We start from the raw sequence: 24,590 nt of genomic DNA, 5'->3' as shown, positions 1-24,590 counted from the left end.
ATATACTTTATTGACTTTTTAGAAGTGAATCATTGTTTTTTTATTTTAGAATAAGAACTCATTTATTCAAGCCTTGAAACTAAAGCCTTTTTCAATTTTTCCCTCTTTCTCTTTTCTGATTTTTCCTTTTCTCCCTTTTTCCCCATGCATGAATCAGTCCAGTAGTTTTTTTTTAGTCTACAGCGGACACACATATTAGAAACATTGAAATGGAATCTTAAAATATTTAGCTTTTACATCCAACAGATAGCATGGTTTTTAAAAAAAAAGCATGTTTTTCTGTCTGGTCCAGGCTCCTACTTAGATCGTGTAGTAGCCTTCCATACAAATTATTATAAGTGATCTCAAATCACAGATGATTATCTGTGATGAAGAGATCACAGATGAATATTCTGAGAATTATTTCATATAAATCAAAGCTTCCCCTGAAAAATATTGAGACATTGAACACATCTTCAAAAGTTTAAGAGTACAAACAAAAAATCAATTTTTCAAGAACAACTATTACGTGATATTTGTTTGCACTTGTTTCACAACAAAGTGAATCATGCCCAGGACTATACCTGCACAAGGAGATTACTTTTACTAAATTTATTAGTTCTTCAGTTAATCTGAAATCTATATTTTATATATATATCCCATCAAATTCTGTTTGCAGGATTTATAAGGCTGAATTTTTATATATATATTATTTTTTTATGTATGTATGTAAATATATATATATATATATATACAATTTTTCTAAAATTTCTCATTTTTTATTACTATTTTCATGTAAAGTAAATAACAACTGAATATTTGTTTTCTATTTTCATTCTCTAAAATTTCTAATGACTACTTCTAACAGTTTTTACTGTACTAAAACTGTAAACATAGATTGACTACGTGTAAGAACCCACACACTTGTCAAGGATGTGAAAACATCCTTGACAAAAGACTTGCAAGATTTGTTGTTAATTCTGTGTTCCCCCCAAAAAAATTACACGTTTGCAAGTTATCATTTAAAATAAGTTATGTTCAATAATTACTCAAATAATATTTAAGGAGTTCAAGAGAGTAAAACTTTCATAAATGGGAAACCATTTTTTTTTAATTGTGCAATGCAATTCTTATCTACTTATTGTACATTAATATTTTCCCTTTTATTTTTTTTTGTTTTTACATCCAATTTAATTGAGAATTTTGTTAGATCACTTTGTTAGTTTAGGAAAAAATTTTAACCTCTACCAAATAGAAATTGACTTATTCATTTACTCTCGCACTTACATACTTCGGCATGCACATGCTCAAACAGAGTCCACACATACATATACATAAATTACGAAACTTATTTAATAAGTTTTGTAATTTAAATATGAGACAGATGCATTATTAAAGTATAAATATACTAACCATTTCAAATAAGAAGCAAAAACACACCATTCTCTTTCTTTTTATTATCACCAATGTCATTAAAAATTCAATAACATGTATTTTTCAAACCCAAAGAAAATCATACCTGTCGTGGACTTCAAAGATTTATGTGAACTGAAAAATGTATCAATTATACTTCAAAAGTAAAAAAGGTTCATTAATTACCACATTAAAACAGAATATTGATTTAGAAATATCTCTGTTTTCTTATTTCAAATAAAGACTGACTTTTACTGAATAACTAAATATTTTTGCAGTTTGTTAGTTTTCTTTCTACAAAAATCATCTGATGCTCTTAATTCACGTCTGCATACATAACTGAATCATCAAACAAAAGAAAGATTGAGTAACAAGTTTTCTTTATACTACGCTATTTTACTTCAAACTGGAAAATGTATTTCACGCCAGATATACCATACAGAAATAGTATGGTTTCCAGGCTTCCCACCAATACTATATAATTGCTTGTTCCTTCTCTTTACTTATTTGCAATTCAAATAAAATGGAAAATACAAAAAAAAAGAAAGGATAGCAACAAATAACAAAAACATGAAACAGTAATCAAACTGTTACTGTTATAATATACTTGTCATATAAGCAATAGCTAAAATCCAGACACTTAGTTTCATTTTCATATAGTTAGACTTACTTTTCTTGCTGAATGCTCCTTGTAATAAGTAAATTTACCATTGCCAGTAACCGAAACTAAATAGTACCGCTTTACTAACTGCTATTTTTTACCTACCCAGCAAGGGTAATTAGCTTTTATTACCAGTTAAATTAGATAAATTATGCAGAGAAAAACAACTATAATTTGAATAACAGAAAGTCATCAAGCATAACATAGCCTAAGTCAAAATGAATAAAATTTATCAATAAACAAAATGACAAAAAATTACACAAAAACTACTAAATTTATAACTACTGACCTGAACATAGGCAGCTGGAAACAAGCCAGTTTTCCCATGACGATTGACTCCTTCCCACCAGCCCTCTCCAACATCTTTACGAGTGACCGTGAGAACCTCTCCAGCTGTTATTGTCATCTCAGCTGAACCCGGCTCACCCGCAAAGTCATACAATGCTTGTACCTGTTAATTAACAAAATGCATTTTTTTAAAATAAAATTACCAAAATTATCAGTAATACTAATATAAAAATCTGATGTGGACACCATATGACTTCCTTGTGCGCCTATTAAATTATATATACACATTATTTGCTGCACTTCATTTAAACTTATTTCATTTGAAAGGGAGGTAAAATCCTCCAATTTTTTAATAAAGTGGACAGTTACACAATTGCTAAAATATTAGTTTTTATTAAGATCAAATATTTATACAATTTTTAATTCAATAATCTTACCTGAAATATTAGGATGTAGTAAAAGTTCCTTTATTACTAATAGTCTTTATGTACTGCATAAGATCCATATTACTGCAGCTAACAAGGGGAAGGCATGGGCTTCAGGACACCGATTTGAACCATATTGTGTGTGTGAATAGTGCACTATTTACATGTCTTCATAACAAAATACTAACACACAATATTTAATTGTACTCAAGAAAAATGGCCCTAAAAATTTCCTTAGCATTTTATATTAGTTATATATTTATTTTGATTCACGTCACTCAAGTAAATATGTGGAGTAAAAGAGAACGTGTTCAATCCATAACCATGCACACATCGGTTCAAATTCGGCTTCATATACATATTTTTTTTTTCTTAATTTAAATATATTGATTTATTAATAATTAACCTCTGACTGTAAAAATTTTTGAATTAAAATTAAGAGTACATAAAATTTTATTTCACTAATAACTTCTGATTTTTCTTTTCATTTTTTTTTTTTTTGCATTGTTATTATTGAATTATTTATTTATTGTTAAACTTTTTTTAAATCAGAGATTAATAATTATTAATAAATCAATATATTTAAATTAAAAAAAAAAAGAACAGTTAAAAGAATATATATATATACGTATGTATATATATATATATATATATATATATATATATACGTATGTATATGAAGTTGGATTCGAACCAATGTGCCTTCCCCTTGTAAGATCCAAATATTTCATCAATTAAAATTTTATTTGGTTATAACTTTGGAACCAAGGGAAAGTAGCACTTATGATATATCGTTGAAAAGAACTCAACGAGGGCTTATTACTGCAGTTTAGAAAATGCCCAAAATCCAAATGTTTCAAAACTGAAACCCTTTGCACACACATTTTAGTCTAGTCAATCGCAATCAAAATGGGAGGTGCACAACTAAATGTTACAACAGTCCTAAATACAAAATTTCAACATTCTACAGCTAATTGTTTTTGAGTTATGCAAAAGAAGAGATGTCACGCCGAAATTACTCAAAATGGATTCAGAAATGGTCAAAATGGATATTTCCGATGAAATCTAAAAACCGAAATTTTTCATGATTATACAATACTTCCTTTACTTCATACAAGGAAGTAAAAATGAATAGGCGGTATGTAAATAATCTGAACTATAACATTAAAAATGGCTGAAAAATTTCAGCAGAAATTGATTCAACATGTCTATTTTAAAATGCCACAGATTTTTTGATTTTTTTTACTTCCATATTTATCTACCCACAACAGCAGAATGGGCATAAAATGAAAAACGACCTTATTAATATAAAGTATAAATAAGAAGCGAGATTATTATGAATAATTTCAACATATTACATGCCAAAGTTTGCTGACCAACCAACAGAAAGAGATTTAAACTTGTTTCATAAATCTGATGTTAGTATAAAATGAACTTGTGACAAACACAGTAGTAGAAAATTTTCTGTACATGACATCTTTCAGTATTAGTCAGTCATTTCTAATTTAATAAAATAACAAAACAATATATATTGCATGATAATGTAGTTTCTATTAGTTCCCCCACCGAACAATGAAAACAACAATTATTACATTTTATGCAATTTTATTTCATTTATGTGTATTTAAAAGCATAAACTTTATTGTTGTCTTACTTCAAAATCATTCTGTACACATGTGTACTGTTGTAATTATTATGAAATACTGGTATTAAAATTAATTAAACATCTGTTTAACTAAATAAAAAACAATAACATGCAGCATAGCATATAAATGAATTCTGCATGGTAAATAAAAATTTTATTTATATTAATAATTTTAGACAGAAAAAGCAACTCTGACAAGAGTCAACTCGGAATACTCAGATACTTTTCAACACAGCAAATGAATATACTCCTTTCACCAATGAAACAATGCAATATCACTGCCATGTAAACTAATGAGATTATCAATAGGAAATTACTCACCGTATTCCTATTATACGATAGCTGGAAATAAACTTTTAATAAACGATTACTGGTCTACACAAAAAATTGGTTTTTCTGTTACATGCATTCAATAAGATTTGTCTTACAGTATTTTTTGTGCTGATTTCAAATCTGTAAACCAAAGTTTATTCTTTTATGGAATTATATAGCCTATAGTATATTACCATATCTAATATCAGCTTTTCTTTAATTCTTTCCCATACTAAGAGTCCAGAATATCCCTTTTCAGTCTCCAACATTAATCAGTAAGCGTTTTCAGGCTCCACTTTCCCTGCTAGCGTATTTCCATCATCAGTAAATATATGCTGGCAAAAGCACTCGCAGTGCTCATCATTTACATTGGTAAGGTTAGGTGGAAAAAATTAAAATATGAATCCAACATGCATATTTTTAAAGACATACTGCATCCCAGTTTTTTAGTTTCCAGGATGTTCACTGATTCTACATAGTTCTCAAATTTCTTTATGCCCAGGAGTGATTTAACAATATTTTGAAGTGATACCCATGTTGCTTTCTCAAGACTCTTTCAAAGTCTGAATCCTTTATTTGCTTACGTGCCTATGGTCCAACAAATATTCCTTACTTGATTTTTGCCTCACTAAACTCTGCAAACATGCTCTTAAGGTGTAAAGGACATTGCATTATGATCCATTCCTTTGACATCATTTTTCATTAAATCAAGTTTTATGTTTAATGGTGGAGATACATATCTTTCAGATTAACAAGAACTTGAAAATAAGATTTTTCTGTTCAGTGATAAGTGCTTCTCTGTGGCCAATCTTTTTTTTTTTTTTTTTATGTAACCCACCGGGTTGGTCTAGTGGTAAACACGTCTTCCCAAATCAGCTGATTTGGAAGCCCCGAGAGTTCCAGTGTTCAAGTCCTAGTAAAGCCAGTTATTTTTACATGGATTTGAATGCTAGATCGTGGATACCGGTGTTCTTTGGTGGTTGGGTTTTAACTAACCACACATCTCAGGATTGGTCGAACTGAGAATGTACAAGACTACACTTCATTTACACTCATACATATCATCCTCATTCATCCTCTGAAGTATTATCTAAACGGTAGTTACCGCAGTCTAAACAGGAAAAAAAAAAAGAAAGAGTCTTTTTTATGTAGTGACTTTTCCTATCTCTACTGTCCCACTTGCATACAAAATAAAATTAATTAGTATAACCATGCTGCGTCCTAATAAATTGGTTGTTGTCTTTAGGTCAGCAACCATATATGTGCCTAGAATATTTTTCATACTATATCACTGTCAGTAAAGATTTCAGATTGTTATTGTCTCCATTTGTGCAACATAAGTGAGAAGAATTAATGGTTCCTCATTTCCATTGTAAAGGACAGCTTTCAAGCTTATTTTAGAGGAATCTTTAAACAATTGTGATATCCATTGCACAGCATTGTGATATCCTAGTAAATTCAATAAAGAATTTACATTGATGTAAATTGCAGTACCCCATATTATCGGTAAGGAGAGCAAGTACAGAAATTACTGCCTAACAAGGAAAAAACATATTCTAGTGTCGCTTTCAAGGAGATTCTAGCCTTTTAACCTTGAAGCCATTTCACTTGACTGCACTTTAAGATCTTGATTAAGATCATGAACAATATAATTAAATTCTGCTCGAGTAATTTTATGAGGTTATGTGACTGAAGGAAGACATATAAAGCCCCTTTATAATCTCACAGAATTACATTAGATATGTGGGGTCCAAGACTTATCCTGATTTATTTTACACCCAAATTATAGTTAAAAGTATTTTTTAAATAAGAGTAATATTTCTTCTTTGAGATTTAAAAGGATTCGTCACACACACAGCAAAAATTATTGAAATGATTTCTACAACTACAAGGCGTTTTATATAATTGACCAAACTCGTGATTGTATTTTCATGAATACCAGATTGAAACCAATTCTTTGGTCTCTGTAATTTCACAATAAAAATAGTGATTGAAAAGACTGTATCAGTTATGATGTCATTAATTATGGCTATTAATTAAATCATATTACTATTATGAATTTATTTCTCCAGGAAGGAATTAGTTATAGTAAATAATTATTAGCAATGTCATTCTATGATTTAATACGGGGGACATTCAATAATTAGACAAATTGATGTAGAAATGAAACAGTTTGTCGGAAGTGTTTTGTACTTTCATGACTTTAAGTTGGCATCACTGGGATGAGCTGAGAACAGCTGATGGATAAAAATTGTTTTGTTTATAACCTCAATATTGCATTTAATGATAGCGTGTCCTCTTGAAGTTTTCACATTAGTTGAACAATGTTCAGTGATCCATTTTTTTGCATTCTGAAGGTGATAAACTGGCTAAAATCTGTTCTCTAATGACTTTTTACAGTATGGTGAAAGTTGTACGAACTGTGGAAATTTTTTATAAGTGGGCAGAACACTTCAAAAATGGTCAAACCTCAGTGACTGACGACCAGCATCCTGGTTGGCCAGTTGAAGTGTCAACTCCCTCGCTTGAAACCCTCATTGATGACATTATTGGTGAAGACCGACATATTACAGTTCAATATAAAGAAAAAACAGTTGCAGTAAGATGTAGGCAGAGTTCATAACGTTATCAGTAACAAGCTCTCAAGTACAACAAAACAAGTGCAAGGTGGGTCCCAAAAGAGTTAACACAACACAAACAAGATTCAAAGTGTGTACAGACTTGAAAGAATGCTTTCAAGGGAAGGTGACCCTTTTCTAAACAAGATTTTGTGAAATAGTGAACCTAAATTTTATGTGATAAAATTTTGGTTCACTATTTTGAACCAGAGTTCAAAAGAAAAAACATGGAATGAAAGCACACCAGTTCACCTGACGAAAAGAAATTCAAAATCCAAGCATCAGCGGGAAAAGTCATGTTGACCATCTTTTGGGATTGCCCAAGGTGCTGTCTTTTGTGATTATTTGAAAAATCAGCATACAATAAACAGTGTCTACTACTCAGACATGCTGATGAAAAAGTAAAGCCACCAATGAGAGAAAAACATCATGGATCTCAAAGAAAAGTCGTGATATTGCTAAACGACAATACTCGCCCTCACACCGCCCAGCTGACCCAAGAAACCATTGGAAAAATGGGTTGTGAGATACTACCGCATCCTCCCTACAGTCCAGATTTGGCTCCCTTGTATTTTCATTTGTTTGGTCCACTCAAGGAGGCATTACATGGAAAAATGTTCACCAACAACAAGGAGGTCAAAGAATTTGAGGAGAAGTAGCTCAAACAACAAGAAAAAAAGACTTCTTTGCATCAGGTATAAAATAACTAGTTTATTGTTGGGATAAGTGTATTAATATTGGTGGGGATTATGTTGAGAAGTAGTAAAAGTCGCATTAAAAGTTTTTTTTCTACATCTAATTACTGAATGTTCCTCGTATATACCTCACACCAACCATTATTTCAAATTATTCCACTCTGAACCATTTATAAATATCTTCAGACATTCATATTTCATTATTAATAGAAAAATTGACTAACAATAAATTTCTATAAGTGTTTAGTCTTAATAGAAAAAATAAATTATCTTCTTTTTATTTTTTCATGAGTAACAATTAAAAAAAAATGCCTTAGTACAAATTTAGAATTTATATTGGATTCAGCATCAAAAAACATAACAACAAACCAAAATTATCTGTGTAACAAAACTCTTATAGATCACCATTAAAAAACACACTGTATAAAAAACGGTTCCTTTGCAGTCAAACTTGTTTATTCCTGCAGTATATGTGAAATTACGTAGGCCTAAAAAAATTTCAAGAACATGCATAAATACACTGTTTAACTACATAGCTAACATTACTATTTTACTACACTTTTAATAACAAATAAATACTATTTAAAATAGATTACGAGTTAAGCAACATTATTTAATTTTTTTTCTTTTATTTTTTTAATTAACATGTATTTACTATTTGGAGGCATCAGCACTTATCTTTTGTAATAAATATAAAAATAAATAGATGATAGATTTTAGAAGTTGTAGCATTAAAAGCTGAGAATACAAAAAACCTATTTTTTTTTTATGAAATTTCTTTCGTACTGCCTAAGATATCAATACCTAGATTACAAAACCAGAAAGCCATAATTGCAAATATAGAATCATTGAATAAAATGTTTCAGCTAATAAAACATTTTATCAAATAGTTAATTAAAATATTACTATACAGCTCATATTCTACAATGCAAATAGATTAAAATTATTACTAAAATTTCTGTGAACAGTATACCTCATTCATTTTATAAAAAATGCAACAAACTGTGCTCTACAAGAAAATGGAAAAAATTTAGATGGAATACAGAACAGAACTGTCAATCAAACCCGGCTGTGAATATGGGAAAAATAAATTTACTGTATTACCAAAACCATAATCACTTCCTCCAGGGACAATGGACATCACTGACAAATGACTACCAAAGAGGTACTTCACTATACTTCTACTTTTATTTTATTCTTATTAAGCGTCAAGAGGGAAACATGACAAAAAAAAATAACTTCAACAAAACAAACATAAGATTAATTACTAAGTCAACTTAAATAGAAATAATGTAATTTCTCAAACAAACAGTAGCCTTATGTATGGAATTAAAATAAAGAGTGAAATACGTAACACATAGACACTAAGAGACATGCTAGATATCAAAAGTCACGTCAGGAATAGACAAGAGATCACATGACAGCTTAGCAAAGGAGATTACCACTCACCACACCACTCTATTACCCCTATCTAAGAAAAATAGCAGTACTTACATATTAACTCATCAACCATAACCGTAATGATCCTGTAACTTTGAAAATACTTCAAAATTACGGGATCATTAACATATTTTACATATTAAAAATAGAGGCATTATTGCTTATAAAAAATATAGATTAGCCAAAGTTAACCTATGCTCACTTCGCTCGCTAACCTCGACTAATTAACAGTAATGTTTTGATTATTTAAATAATAAATTAATTAAAGGGTTGGTCTAGTGGTGAACATGTCTTCGCAAATTAGCTGATTTCGAAGTTGAGATTTCCAACATTCAAATCCTAGTAAAGGCAGTTACTTTTATATGGATTTGAATACTAGATCGTGGATACTGGTGTTCTTTGGTGGTTGGGTTTCAATTAACCACACATGTAAGAAATGGTCGACCTGAGAGTGTAAAAGACTACAATTCACTTATACTCATACATATCATCCTCTGAAGTAATACCTGATGGCGATTACCGAAGGCTAAACAGGGGGAAAAAATTGCAATAATTACTGAATTTATATGGTTACAAAAATATAAATGGATATAAAAATGGTAATATAATGGTTATATCAGGTGATATTAACAATAACCCAAAAGTTTGTAATTTATTGGCTAATGGGCTAATACGTAAGTATCAAAATAGCAATAGCCATTTTAAAACAGAAGACTTTATGAAAAATCATAAGACACACATCACTCTGTCTAACAACAAAAACCTTATCACTACAGTTTAAAAAAATCACAAATGGCCGTAATCACATCACAATCACACAAACAAATAGATGAATTGCCAAAAAGTCAATTTAAAAAAGGTCCTCATTCAGCTCAGCCGATTAAAGAAATAAAACATAAAATGGATCTTATAATGTACTGTGATCACATAAACTGAAAGTCTACGTTCTTCATGGTGCAAGATACAACAAACTAAAACATCTTACAATCAACTAAACAATCATACTACTGAAAGTAGCATGAATACTAAAAGTAATTAACTATATTGTCAAGTAAATAAAAAAATAAGCCATTTTATCACTGAACTACTAATAAAAATTGGTTGCTTTTTTTAAATTAAATTATTTTTTTAGCTACAATAAAAAAACTCCCAACATGTAATATGTAGATTTTATTTTGTAATATAAAAAAAAAATAATAAAATCATTTTACTTAAAAAACCATTATAAAAAAATCTTAAATTACATACTTGAAAATCAATTATATATCATCTACTAAGTATAAACCTTTAAACTAATATTAATCACTTGTAAGCGTTACATTCTTAGGCGTCATATAAATTTTAAGAGCAAAGCATTAATATTTTATAATGCTCTTTACAAACCATAGCAAAAATATTATCTGATGTATTTCTTAATCCATAATTTCATATCTCATTACTACTACTATGTATATATTTATTTATATTTAACAAATTAATGAATTTATTTGTGTAGTAAATATTTAAAGGAGTTTCTTACCTCAAAGATAAATCCTTACTTTATATTGAAAAATGGATTTTCAGAGATATCTCCGTCATGAGTTATGAAAAAAAATTTTAATTTTTAATTTTAAAAAGATTCTATTATATTAGTAGCAGTTTTCTATCTTGGTTATTAAATCTTCATTCAGCCTTAATAACTCCTTCCATGTTTTCCTTTGATATGTGACCCCTTCTTTTCCCGTCATTGAATTTTTTCCACTTTACGAACTGGAGGCAAAATGACAAATTTATTTTCATTTTTCCAAGATTTTTTTTTATAAAACGTTACCTCATTACGCATTGCTAATTAAAAAATAAAGGAAAATGGTTGCATAGAACTTTAAAATAAAATCAGAATTCAAAAATGATCGAAATAATCTTATTTATTTGCTTCTTAAAATTAAACAACCCAGAAAGTGAATTCTTTCCCTTTTTTTGGTTCAAATATTAATTTTGCTTACTTTTTACAACTTTTGTCTATGAACCTTCCTGGAAATACTAATGTATTTTTAAAGATTTTCAACAAAATTTCCTGCACAAATCAGCAGCATTTTCATAACACTTAACCAAAAAAAGATAATTAAAATATAATTTAATATGCCATTGTTACAGTATATTGTATTAAATTAATTACCTTACATTTAATTATTTTATTTTTAAATTTAAAGAAAATTATTTTACACTATTTTAGCGTACAATGTGTCCAAATTATAGATAAATGAAACCATACATTTATTCTGGTTCAAATTTTAAAGTATTTTTTTTTAAATCAGTCCTAAAACTAATTTTCTTTACTATAAAAATTAATATTAACTTTAGTTAATATTAATTTTACTTTTATTTAAAAGGCAACATTTCTTGTAATAATATTTTTGTAAAGTATAACTTGTCAGAATGATTATCAGCACTAACTTCTTTTACATTTTTTTTTTTTGGCCAAGCAATTACCTGACTTCCATCATAGAACTCTAGCCTCGCACTTCAATACATATTAACTTATTAACTGATGATGTACCCCTGTGCAAATCCATACTTCAATGTAAAATAAGAATATATTACAACTCTCTGTAACTTTATTTTATTTTTTTTACATTTAATTTCTACAAAAAACCATTCTGATGAAGCAGAGATCTCTGTGTATGTACTACTCATATAGGAAGTAAAAATAAAGCAGTTAAGCAAAAAAATTAATATTAATAAATAATATACAGCGTTCTTTGTAAATCATCCCAGAAGTAGAATAATATGATACTACTTTTTTGATAATGAGTCACATTACTTTTTTTTACAGTAATACTCATGAGCGCTTCAGGCACATATAACCAGACAGAATATTTTAAAATATTAACCAGTTTCTAAATACTAAAGCTAAAATATAGAATATTTTTCTACTGCTAGGATATTTAACTGTAACTATTTTATTAACAATGAATTAAAGATACAAAGAATAGAAAACAAATAAATATACATATATCACATACTAATAATATTTTTTTATATCACCAAATACAATTCATAAAAAGTAAAAGGACTTACCTTTGTCTTACAATACTTTCAGAACAGCTTCATCATCAGCAGACTTATTTATTAAAATACACATAATTAAAATATGAAAATTAAAAATATTACTATTAAAAATAGAGTCAAAAAATAAAAAAATATCAGACTGCTGTCATTTAAAAAAATCCAATATCCACTAAGGTACGATGCAGAATAGGATTATCGAATCATTTAATCATTAATTCAGGTATACCAAATTTATCAGTTTTTTATTCAATTAAATTTGTTTATTAATAAATTTATATTTTTTCTAAGTTAAATTTTCCAAACATGGAAAACATAAAAAATTAAATGAAAATCAACCTTACCAACAAATTTATATTAATCCTCTCTAGTACTTTCGGTTAATCAACCATCATCAGGATATATATATTTTTTTTTTTCAATTTAAAACATTAAAAATAAAAAAACTTAAATTAAAATTATAAAATATTAAAATCATAACTGGTCATCATGGTATAAAAGTAATTACGTTCACCACTTAAGTGTCTCAGGTGTTATGAATAGTAATAGCTGAAAGGAAATAACCAGGAATTAATAGTTTAAATAAAATATTATCCTCAAACTTGGTTTATTCATTAATTTATTGTTATAATAATATATATATGAAATTTTTCAAGAATGCTGGTTTTATAAAAAGCATCAGAAAAATCTAATATTTTAATAAAATGATCAGGGTTGTAATTATGTTTATTTTATAATATGTGTTTAGCATAATTGGATTTATCTAAATAATCTTTCTTTATATTATTATGTTCTTTAGCTCTAATGGAAAAAAACAATTGGTCATACCAATATATTCTAGATGGCAGCCCTCGCACTTTAAACTACAGACTCCTTGCCTATCTAAGATATTTATATATTTAGAGTTTATTATTTTAGTAGCATCTTCGTTGTTAATAAAATGTATTATTTTATTGTTGGTGGTTGTTAGATTATAAGCTTTATAAATTTAATCAAAGTACCTATAAAATTGAATTGAATTCTATTTTTACATAAGATTTTTCTGAATCATTATATAATAGTAATATTGTTTTTTACATAAAGAACTGATTAACAAATTATACTTTAAAATAAAAAATAAAATATTTATAAAAGTTAGTTTTTGTTATTATTAATTATGTTAAACTCATTATTTTTTCATTGTATATTATCAATAAATCAACAATCTCACCCAAAGAAAAATTTCATGCTATGCTTAACCCCAAATATATTTGGGGTTATAAAAATATTAAATATTTTTAATATTAAATTTTTTTTTTTCAAATGTTGGATATATATTTCTGATGTAATAGCAGTAGTAGTGAACCCATAACTAATCCTTCACTTTAAAGATAGTATTTACAATCAACCCAAAATAATTTTGCATATACATATTCCTTATAATTGTGATTAAGTATTCATATTTATAGGATTTTCATTATTATTAATAAGATTACTTTTCATTAATTCTATAGTTATATTTATAGAGATATTTGTTTTATCATACAATTACACTCAGGTATTATTATCAATTACCAAATTTTTTAATCTACTTATTAATCGAAAACAATTTTACTTTCTTGGCATTACAGCTCTAAAGCTATGCTGCAAGATAAGTATAATAATCTGTCAAAAAATGTGGTATGGGATTTTTGTTGCATTTCTCAAAGTTTCATATGACCTAGGAACCTCAAAAAAGAAAAAAAAGTCAGGTAACTTTTGTACAACATATGTATATATGTATGTACGTGTGCGTTGCCATGTTTGAAGCTCAATAACTTTTGACTTGACAGCTGATTTTGATGAAATTTTGTACAGACAATTTTGTGTATATGGGCAATTAGTTGCAAAAATTTTGGGGTAAGGGTTGAGGGGTGATTTGTGATCATTTTTCTCAAAGTTTTGCAAACATAACCCCAGTTTACATGTGTGCACAGTTATCTTACCATTTTTAATGAAATCTTGACCCATAATTCCCCTCCCCAGAAATCCAAAAAAGCTATCACTTTATTTATTGCTTTATTTATCACTTTATTTATTTAAAAAAAATCTTTTAATGTCTTCTTAGGCATAGCATTAGTGCAGGCAACCCAAAAAAAATACTTTGGAATCTTTTACTTTGGCAAAAAAATACCATCACAAATGATGATCAAAGTTTAAAAATGTCAATTTTTTTTAATTTTTCAAAACTTTTTTGGGCTTATTAAAATTGTTAATACTATTAAGTTTAAATAAAAACTTTTAGCAATAATATTACAATAAAATTTTATCATAATTCTCTCCCACCCCAAAAATGAAATCTTGGAGACTTTTTATTGATTTTACATTTTTTAGTAGAACTTTTTTTTTAGTTTCTTCCATTTAATATATTAAACAGAAAAATCAAAAATCTTTCTCTGTAGATGGTTATGAAAATGGGGAAGAGTAAAAAATACAGATATTTTGAATTAAAATTTTTTTTTTTGTTTATTTAAACATACAATGATAATTTTACAATAAGTATTCATTAAAAATTACCCTCCTCCCAAAAAAATAAACCTTAGATAACTTTTCATGTATTATAATTATTTTTTCACTATGAAGTAAATAACCGAAGCCAGGAAAGTATTACAACTTTGATGTCAGACTAAGTTGTAATATAATATGAAGGTTCTGTTTTAAAATTAATAAGACGTCATACTGAATAATCTTGTTTAAATATTTTTGGTAATCCTGTTTGGTTAATTTTGGAGCACTTTGTATAAATAGATATAATTGGGTATGATATTTTATGCTGTTATAATTTAGCTGTATGATATTATTTAATAATATTTTTAATAATTTCTAAATATTTGTTTGTGGGGCCTTTTATTTATTTAAAATTACTTTTTGTAATATATTTTTAATATACTCATCTGTAAACATAATTATTGGTGTGTTTGTTTTGTCAGAATATATTACACATGCCTGTTTCTAATTTCAATATACTTTCACATTGTATGTATTTATTTGTATATTTATGGTTATGTCTACTACATATATATTGTGCTTTATCATCTTTTTTGTAAAAAATTAGAAACTCATTAGTAATGTTCTTTTTATCTTTTAATTATATTTTTTGTGTAGTAATTTCTGTCAACTGTTGTTCTCTTTATGATATCATTATTATTACATAATAATGATATAACTTAATTAACTTATTACATATTTATTGGAATTTCAATTTTTTTTTCTATTTCATTACAATTAATTAACATATCAGTTAAATTTGCATATCCTTTACCATGATTATATTTATTATTGTTAAATACATTATATTTGCTTATCTTATTTCTATTTATTATTTGGTTATTAATTTTTCTATTATGTACTACTAAAATTTTCTTCTCCAATTCTTTGATTTTTATCTGTATACAATCTTGCACATACCTGAACATTATAAATCCTAATACTTTAATATCTCTAAACATGTGTAATATAAATCCAAATTAATTAAACTTTTTGTCTGATACATATTTTTATTTCTTGTTTAATCCTATAAGTCTGTATATTTTTTATTGTTTTTTTTTCCTATGTTTTTATTCTATCTTTTAATTTTAAAACCAAATATGTAGTTAGTATGATGTTTCAAGCATTCTTTATTAAATCTAATATTTAAATTCATTTCTTCAGCTTTAGAGTGTAGCTTATAAAATCTGAATATTAATTTAACATAAACATTATGAAAAAATTTTTCATAAAAAGTAAATAGGTAGTGTTCTTACTTTTTATGAACTGTATGTGGTTGTATAAAAATATTATTAGTACATAATTATATGATACAGCAGTAAGGTATGGATTTATTAAACAATGCATTAATTTTCATGATTTTTTTTCAATATTCCTTCAAAAATTTACTTTTCTAACCAATAAATATTTCAGGAGTACAATAAATACGAACACTTAAAAATTTATTCCTAATTCTGTAGTTTAATTATTGTTTGAAACAGATTACAATTCACTCATTTCCTAAATATTTATAACGGTTTAATTAAGTCAATTTTTTTTTTAATTTTCACCTAAATTAAAATCATTTTATGATCAGTAATTTCTAAATCTAAAATTACAACCTCCACGGTGAATATAACATTTATGAAATGCTGAATGTACCGGATAGTGAATAAAGATTATGAACCAATTTGTTCCTAACAGATTTTACATAAAATTTCAAACCATTACTGTTCATAATATATTCATTCATTACTGTTATTATAATTCATTACATGAATAACTATGTCTCTAAAACTAAAGTGAATACTTATTCTCCACATATTAAAGCGTAATTTCAAGTTGTGTTAAAAATAATTCATTTGATAATCTCTGTAGATGAAATTGTGCAAGAGGATTTATCTCTGCTGTAATTAATACCAAAATGAAGTGACAGTTATTAGACTAACTAAATTCTTTTAAAAATTACTTCCTTATCAGTACATGTAATACCTCCTGCCCTATATTGTATACACAATATATTTGCTCAAATAATTATCACAACCAAACAAAATTCCACAGTCCTCAATTCTTTAATTACATATTTAATTTCTGCAAATCCAAATTTCAAAAAGAGCTACTGTTTTCAGTTTCAAAATCCATCTACTTAATTTTAAAATAAATAAATCAAGTTTTATTTCTGATATTCTGGTGTATGAGAAAACTATTCACAAGATCTTTCATTTTAAATTAAAAGCTATGAAAAACACTGAACAAAGAAAACAAACATGTTATAATTAAAAATTTTCTGATCTCCAATTCAAACCTCCCCATTAGTTCAAATGTTATCAGTAGATTCTTTTAACAGGTCAGGTTCAGACTCATCAGAGATGTTTCTATTAGAGATACTTTAAACTTTTTCTACTGTTATTTTCTTGCTCAGAATAGAGCTTTCCTTCTGGCAAGAAATGAACATCAATAGGATGTAAACTGGAACATTACTCAGCACCCTTATGCGTCTGACTAAGAATTCTTTTGTAACTTGTTGCCACAACAATTCCTCTTTACACTACTTCCAAATAAATTGAACTGTTGCTGCATTTGAAGCTTCCCTATTTTTCATCTTGATCTTACAGTAACTAGATCAACCCTACTTTCAAACTTCTTCAGTAAACTGTAACGTCTTCACATGCATTTTCTGAGAGCCAAATAATTTATTGGTGTTAATTTTTCCCCCATCAGCTTCAACAGCTTATTCTGCTGCTCCTTCACTTCCTTATTTACTTTTAGTGAATTTTTACCGCTGACACTGTCTATCTGCAACCATTTCAAATGACCATGAACAAATAATTTTTCATTTTTTACAACACATGATCTCATCAATTCATCACACCATATACTTCCTTATTCAGTAGTAAATTTTTGAAAACCACCTGTTGAACAGAAGTACATCTGAACCTCCCACACCTCTAAGTTTTTTACATCTTCAATTATTGTACAAATACTCAGTATTCTATAGAGGTATCAGTTCTCTAAAAACTTAGTTTAATTTATTCCTGACCAGTGTCACCAAGAAATATGGTCTACCTTTTTTTTTTTACATAACAACTACTTTCACACTTCCAAGTCAATTATTATCTGCAATTTAGTTATAATTTTGTTTATGTTGGTAGTACTGTCGTGTTGTGTAGATGACGCATGCATGGTTTAATTGTTATTATGTCTGTACAGGTTTGATGCTGCTAGGTTAGTTCCATTATCGCTGCCCTGCTGTTAACCATGGCTGCTCCGCTTTCTGTTTGCACCAAAGAAGAGCAACGTTCAGTGATCCGTTTTTTGTGGTCAGAAGATGTAACAGGGGCCGAAATTCATCGAAGACTTTCAGTACAGTACGTGAACAGTGTGTTGCCGCAACGGAGTGTCTATAAATGGATTGAAAAATTCAAAATGGTCACACAAGTGTTACGCATGACGAAGGAGCTGGACGACCGTTTACCGCCACAAATGAGGAAAACATTGAGAGTGCACGTGATATGGTTTTCTTAGACGAACGAGTAACTATTGATGAAGTGGCACATCGTCTGCAAATTAGTCACAGTTCTGCCTACAAAATCATCCACAACAGACTTGGGTTTCATAAAGTCTGTGCAAGATGGGTCCCAAAACAACTCACACAGTTGCATAAACAAACACGCTTGGACATCTCCCAAAAACATTTGGATCGCTATGGTAATGAACAAGACATCTTCTTAGACAGCATCATCACTGGTAGTGAAACATGGATCCATCATTACGAGCCGGAGAGTAAACGGCAAAGTATGGAATGGAAACATCCAAATTCGCCCTGCAAAAAAAAGTTCAAGACCCAACCATCCCCAGGAAAACTGATACTTATGGTTTTTTGGGATTCACAAGGCCCAGTACTGGAACATTATGCGGAAAGAGGCACGACAATAAACAGCGCGTGTTACAGTGAGATGCTTACGCCCAAGCTAAAGCCTGCAATTCAACGCAAACGCCGAGGACTGCTGTCGAAAGGTGTTGTGTTGCTACGCACCAATGCCCGTCCACATACTGTTGCCCACACTGCTGAAACACTCCAGAAACTCAACTTTGAAGTACTCGCTCATCCTCCGTATAGTCCTGATCTTGTCCCTTCTGACTACCACTTGTTTGGTCCACTCAAGGAGGCATTAAGGGGCTGTTGATTTACCTCGGATGAAACAGTGAAAGAAGCCGTGCATTCCTAGCTTGCAGTTCAACAGAAAACCTTCTTTTATAACGGCTTCAGGAAGCTTGTGCAACGGTGGACCAAGTGCACTGAAATGCAATGGGACTATGTTGAAAAATGATGTACATGTAAGTTTCCTATTTGTATTGCAATAAAATGTATAACTACATTGCGGATAATAATAGACTTACCCTCGTAAAAAATGCTCACATGGTTTAACCTTTATGTGACATCAGCTAATGACTACACACATGAATTTATGCACTAACTTATACTATAGTATAAGTTAAGTTGTCAATAACATGAATTTATGCACTAATAACTTATACTACAGTATAAGTTAAGTTGTCAATAGCATGAATTTTTTCACTAATAACTTATACTATAGTATAAGTTAAGTTGTCAATAACATGACCCTCAGTAATATATTGAGTTTCATGAATTATTACTATTAATATGTTAATCACAACATAGGGCAGGCATCATTAACAGTAGAGTCACTGGTAATTCCAGAGAAGGAACCACATTTCAGCTCTGGAAGAGTAATCTCCACATTCTAAATGTTGGTCATTAGTGATTTTTTAATATTTCTAAAATTCTTCATTTCTATATTTCTAAATAATACTTCAAAAAAAATAATTTGATTTTGAATAATTCTAAAGAATTGGTATCTTCAACTGTTGTTACACTATGTTAATAGACAGCATTACATTAATTACAATCTAATAATTACTTATTAACTTTCATAAGTTCATGAATATATATATATATATATATATATATATATATATATATATATATATATATACACATACAAAATGCATTGTTTCTTTATTTTCAATAAATATAACTCAAATATCATTGTTCAAAATGCTGCTTTTCAAAACAAAATTGTGTATCTATTTCAATGAATAAATTATAACATTCTTAAGCTAAAATAATCATACATACTTTATTTCCCCTGCTTAACTAAATAAGTGTACATAAACTGTTTCACTACATAAAACTGTGCATTAAACTGTTATTTTACAGTATCTCTCCCAATATTATAGCTGTGACATATGTAAAGTATTCAAAATATAAGAAGCACCAGTCACAGTTGTCTTCTTGGGGAGTAAAAATCTTCACTTTGCAAACAGCCCCTTTGTTGAACTAATGTATTCCTTGTAGGACTGAATATCATCTACATTTTGTTGGGTTTGGCATGCCTATGTGCAACCATATATTTGACTCTGTGAAGGAAGGCAAAGGGAACAACTTCATTTCTCACTTTCCTTAGTAAGCCTAGCAAGAACTATAGTTATTCTTGAGAATAGCTGTGTCATTTTCAGAACTGCTGAAGATAATCTCAAGTTGTCTACTGTACAAGCATTGTGATTAGGACAAATTAACATACATATACTTTATAGATTATAATGCACGATTTACATAACTATAAATATATATTTAACATAATACTTCCACTGTGAATTATGGAAAAACACTCATAATGTTGTTCTCACATAACACCTTTTTTTCAAAGATACAAATTTACACGTAAATGTCACAAATTTGGGAATCACCTTTTTTTTAAATTTATATGTATACAAATATTAGTAGAACAGAAGTAAGATTGTCCGCAATAAAGATTAACCAAACAGAAAAAATTACATCATGACAGAGATACAGTCAAGTGCATGCATCAATTAAGAGTTACGAAATAAAGGTAAACTGGACAATGAACACAGAAAAATACATAAATATATCATTATGATTGACAGACAGAAATGTTTCATTAAATAAAAGATAACTTTAAATTTCATTCTCCACACTGTCAACAACATTGAAAATAAACCGTCACTCTCTTACATTTGTCTTGCTCCCAGTCAATAAACTATTCTTATACCATTTTTAATAGCTTGTTGCTACTTTGTTAAAGCATTATAAAATACTAAATCATTTAATGTAAAACACTGAATTCAACAATGAAAAAAAATTCACCATAGAATTGTGAATAACCACATCACAGCTATCTACAATTGAAACATAACTGAAAAAGCACCACCTTGTTATTAACATATACAAATACTATAGCTAAATTTAAATGAACCCTACAACACTATCCACGGAACATAAAATAAAGATATACATGTTACTTAGACTTCTCTGGTCTTTTGTGGACCTTAAGACCTGTCTAAACAAAATAAAACTGTTTGATAACTAAAGCGGTTAATACTGCTTGGATACATGTTTGGAAAGCACATTACTTGGAAGTATGACATTGATTTCACATATTCCTAGCAAATCATTTTCAGAATGTAACCAAAAGATAAAACAATTTCTGACTTGATGACTAAAAATAAAAAAATGCAAATAATAAATAAAAAAATGAACACGCGATAAAATAATGCATGTTTATGAATGTATTTTTTTTGTATTTAAAAAATTATGTATATGCCTAAAAATAGTTATTTCTGATCATTAAGAAAATTTAATTGTTAAACAGCACAATGAAACATGAAACACTATTACAAATTATGAATGACTTGCTTTTAAATTAATGGAACATTTTCACAGCTTATTATGAGCTGCTTCCTCAGTGGTTTCTAGAAGCAAGAACTCTCTAGAGGTTTCATCAAAAAAATTAACCAAATAATTCAGTAAAATTTCTTTAGTAAAGCCCACCATTAAATCCATTAGCTCTTCACTAACATGCTACTGGAAATAAAAAAAAAAAAATTGCATATTCAGTTCAGCAGTTTTCATAATAGCAAATCCTTTGCTGGCAGAAAAACTCCCAAGTGTCCACATCAATATCTTATTAACCTTAAAATTAAAATGACAAAACAACACTTTAATTTTTTATTTTTTAACAATAAAACTTCTTATTCTCCAAATGAATAATTACAATGAAAAACGATTTATATAATACAACAGATTGCATTGATGATTTGTCTATTGCTGAGAACATGGGAAAACGACTACAACCACACGAATAAAATAATCTTAAGTTAATAAAATTATTTCCGTTATACATCCAAATGATCAAACAATATTGCAAGTTACAATTCAAGAAAAGTATTTCAAGTGAGAAAAATATTTCTAACATAGGTTTCAACTCGACGTGTCAACTACGGTAAATGAATAATTAATAGTTTTTCGTCATCTGTTAATGCCGATAGAATAAAGAAAAACTATGAACTAAACCTTAAATCTGTAATAAAAGCTCTGAATAAAATGGAAACAAAATTTCAACCGCAATAAGTTAAATTATAAAAGCAGAACACTTAATAAAATGCAAATCAACAGCGCAATAATTACAAACTGACAAGCAATACAAATAAGTTTTTTGGTTATCCGCGCGATACTGTTCAACATGGTCGTATCAATAAATTTAAAACCAATAAATAAAAATAATGGTAATTACTAAACAGCTTAACCAGAAGTTAACAAAAATAAGAATTTACCTTGAATTCCGACATGTCGAACACCAACAACACATTAACATCTCTCAACTACACCCCACAGTGACTTCCCATCCAGCTAAGTATCATCTAGCTCAAGCAAATACAATATTTCAGCAGACCGATGTCACTCTCACCATATCTCATTCTCACTATCTGCAATGCTTTCGATCTGTCACTTTAGTTCGAATTACTTCGATTATTTTTTTCACTCTAAATGATCAAATCGCTAATTTATCACACCAAAGTTCATAAAATCCTAAAATGAACAACTACCTTAGTATTTATCGTCATACAAATTGAAGTAAAGGTAAAATTGAATTATACCTCTTTGTTTGATGCCGGTAAATATGATTCATGAAGAACAGACCTCATATGCATCAATTTCTATTTTTAATAAATTATCTTTTACTATGAGTAATTTGTAATTATCGTATAAATAAGTATCGTAATTAGATAAAACCTAAATTTTTATGTTTACTTCATTTAATGTGTACTAAATAAGAAATGATTTTTTTAATCTGTTATTTTAGTGACTACCAATTTCATCTATTTATTATGTTCAAATAGTTACATTACTATTATTTCATTTTTTTTTTTTTTTTTCATTAGTATATACATTACTAATTCCTTTTTTATTTATAATTTTTTACCTTGCAATATTGCTCTGATCAAAGTTTTCAGTTTCCTTGATCCTTCCAGACAGATCCTGAAGCAGTTCCTTTTAGTTAACCATGGAATAGCAAACCTTGTATTCCTGACCTGATTCATATAATATATAATTATATTGTAATATAAATAAAGTATAAATTTATTTATAAGCTGCTGGGAGTGACAATTTTCTAGTCCAGGACCACTCATGGTTAGAACAAGAATGGCAAGAAGAGTGGACAGGGTCCAGAGTGGGAGAATGGACCAGACGCCTAATCCCTAATATTAAAACCTGGAATAACAATAGACTCGGAGATGTCAATTTTTACATGACACAATTACTGACGGGGCACGGCTCTTTCGGTCAGTATCTGTATAGGATCGGGAAGAGAGCCACCCCGCAGTGCATCTATTGCCCAGAGAACGACGATGCCGAACATACGTTGTTCATATGTCCAAGATGAGCCGTTAACAGAGGTCAAATAGTAATTAATGGTCTTACACCAGAAAATCTCATAAACTGGTTGGAGTACAACAATGAGAACTGGGAATGGTTCCGCAGGTTCGCCGGGGAGGTCCTGCGGGCCAAAGAGGATGAAGACAGAAGAATGGGAGTATAAACAGTAGGGTAGGGTGGACAGTCACTCCATGGAGGGCCTGTACGCCTTGGTGTGCGGGTACCTGAGAAGGGGGTTAACTCCAGGGGAGTTTGAGTTTGGGTTAAAATAAAAGACCAAGTCCCGGTCGGCGGGGTCGTCCCTGCGGGAGCCTAGGCTCTTTGTGGGGTCGGCGCTGTCGATTAGAGGCCAAAGGCGTAAAGACCGAGTCCCGGTTCCCTGCTGAGGCGCTGGGGGACGGCATAGCCGGACCTTGGCTCTAAAGCGGGGGATTAGAGGCAGGCAATGTAAAACAAAAGATCCGAGACCGGGGAGGCCAACCTGCCGTGCCGACGTATAGCCGGCGGGTGGGGGACGCCTCCTTTGAGAGTAAAAGGACACTCTCCGCGACTGAGTATACTTAATTGGATATCCGGTCGGGGAGAGTAGGGGGAAAAAAAAAAGGACCACTCATGATTTTTGCAGCTCCCATAGTAATTAATTCAATTTTGATTGCAAGTAGATAAAGTTCAAGGTAGTACTTTCACAATCTATATATTGTTGTTAGGGATATCAATCATAAACCATCTCTATTTATAAAAGCAAAATATCCCTAATCGATAGATTACTATTCCATGTAAAAATGCACCAACTGAACATCACCAAGAGAAATTCAACATTATAG

General features: G+C 29.2%; 1 protein-coding gene across 2 annotated transcripts in view; it reads right to left on the bottom strand.

Moving 5' to 3' along the window:
- The window catches only part of SH3PX1 (sorting nexin 33-like protein SH3PX1), a 57,691-nt gene extending 34,874 nt beyond the window's left edge, over window positions 1-22,817 (bottom strand). For both annotated transcript variants that reach the window (XM_075363127.1, XM_075363128.1), the window contains exons 1-2: window positions 22,662-22,817; window positions 2,343-2,504 (exon numbers count right to left, since the gene is read on the bottom strand). In XM_075363127.1, coding sequence (XP_075219242.1) covers window positions 2,343-2,504; window positions 22,662-22,676 — 177 coding nt within the window. In that variant the 5' untranslated portion in view covers window positions 22,677-22,817. The remainder of the gene's footprint in view (window positions 1-2,342; window positions 2,505-22,661) is intronic.
- Window positions 22,818-24,590: the final 1,773 nt, after the last annotated feature.

Source organism: Lycorma delicatula, chromosome 4 (genome assembly GCF_047948215.1).
Source record: "Lycorma delicatula isolate Av1 chromosome 4, ASM4794821v1, whole genome shotgun sequence".
Classification (NCBI taxonomy): domain Eukaryota; kingdom Metazoa; phylum Arthropoda; class Insecta; order Hemiptera; family Fulgoridae; genus Lycorma; species Lycorma delicatula.
The sequence above is the reverse complement of the archived record's forward strand: the minus strand, read 5'-3'. Positions and strand labels throughout refer to the sequence as shown.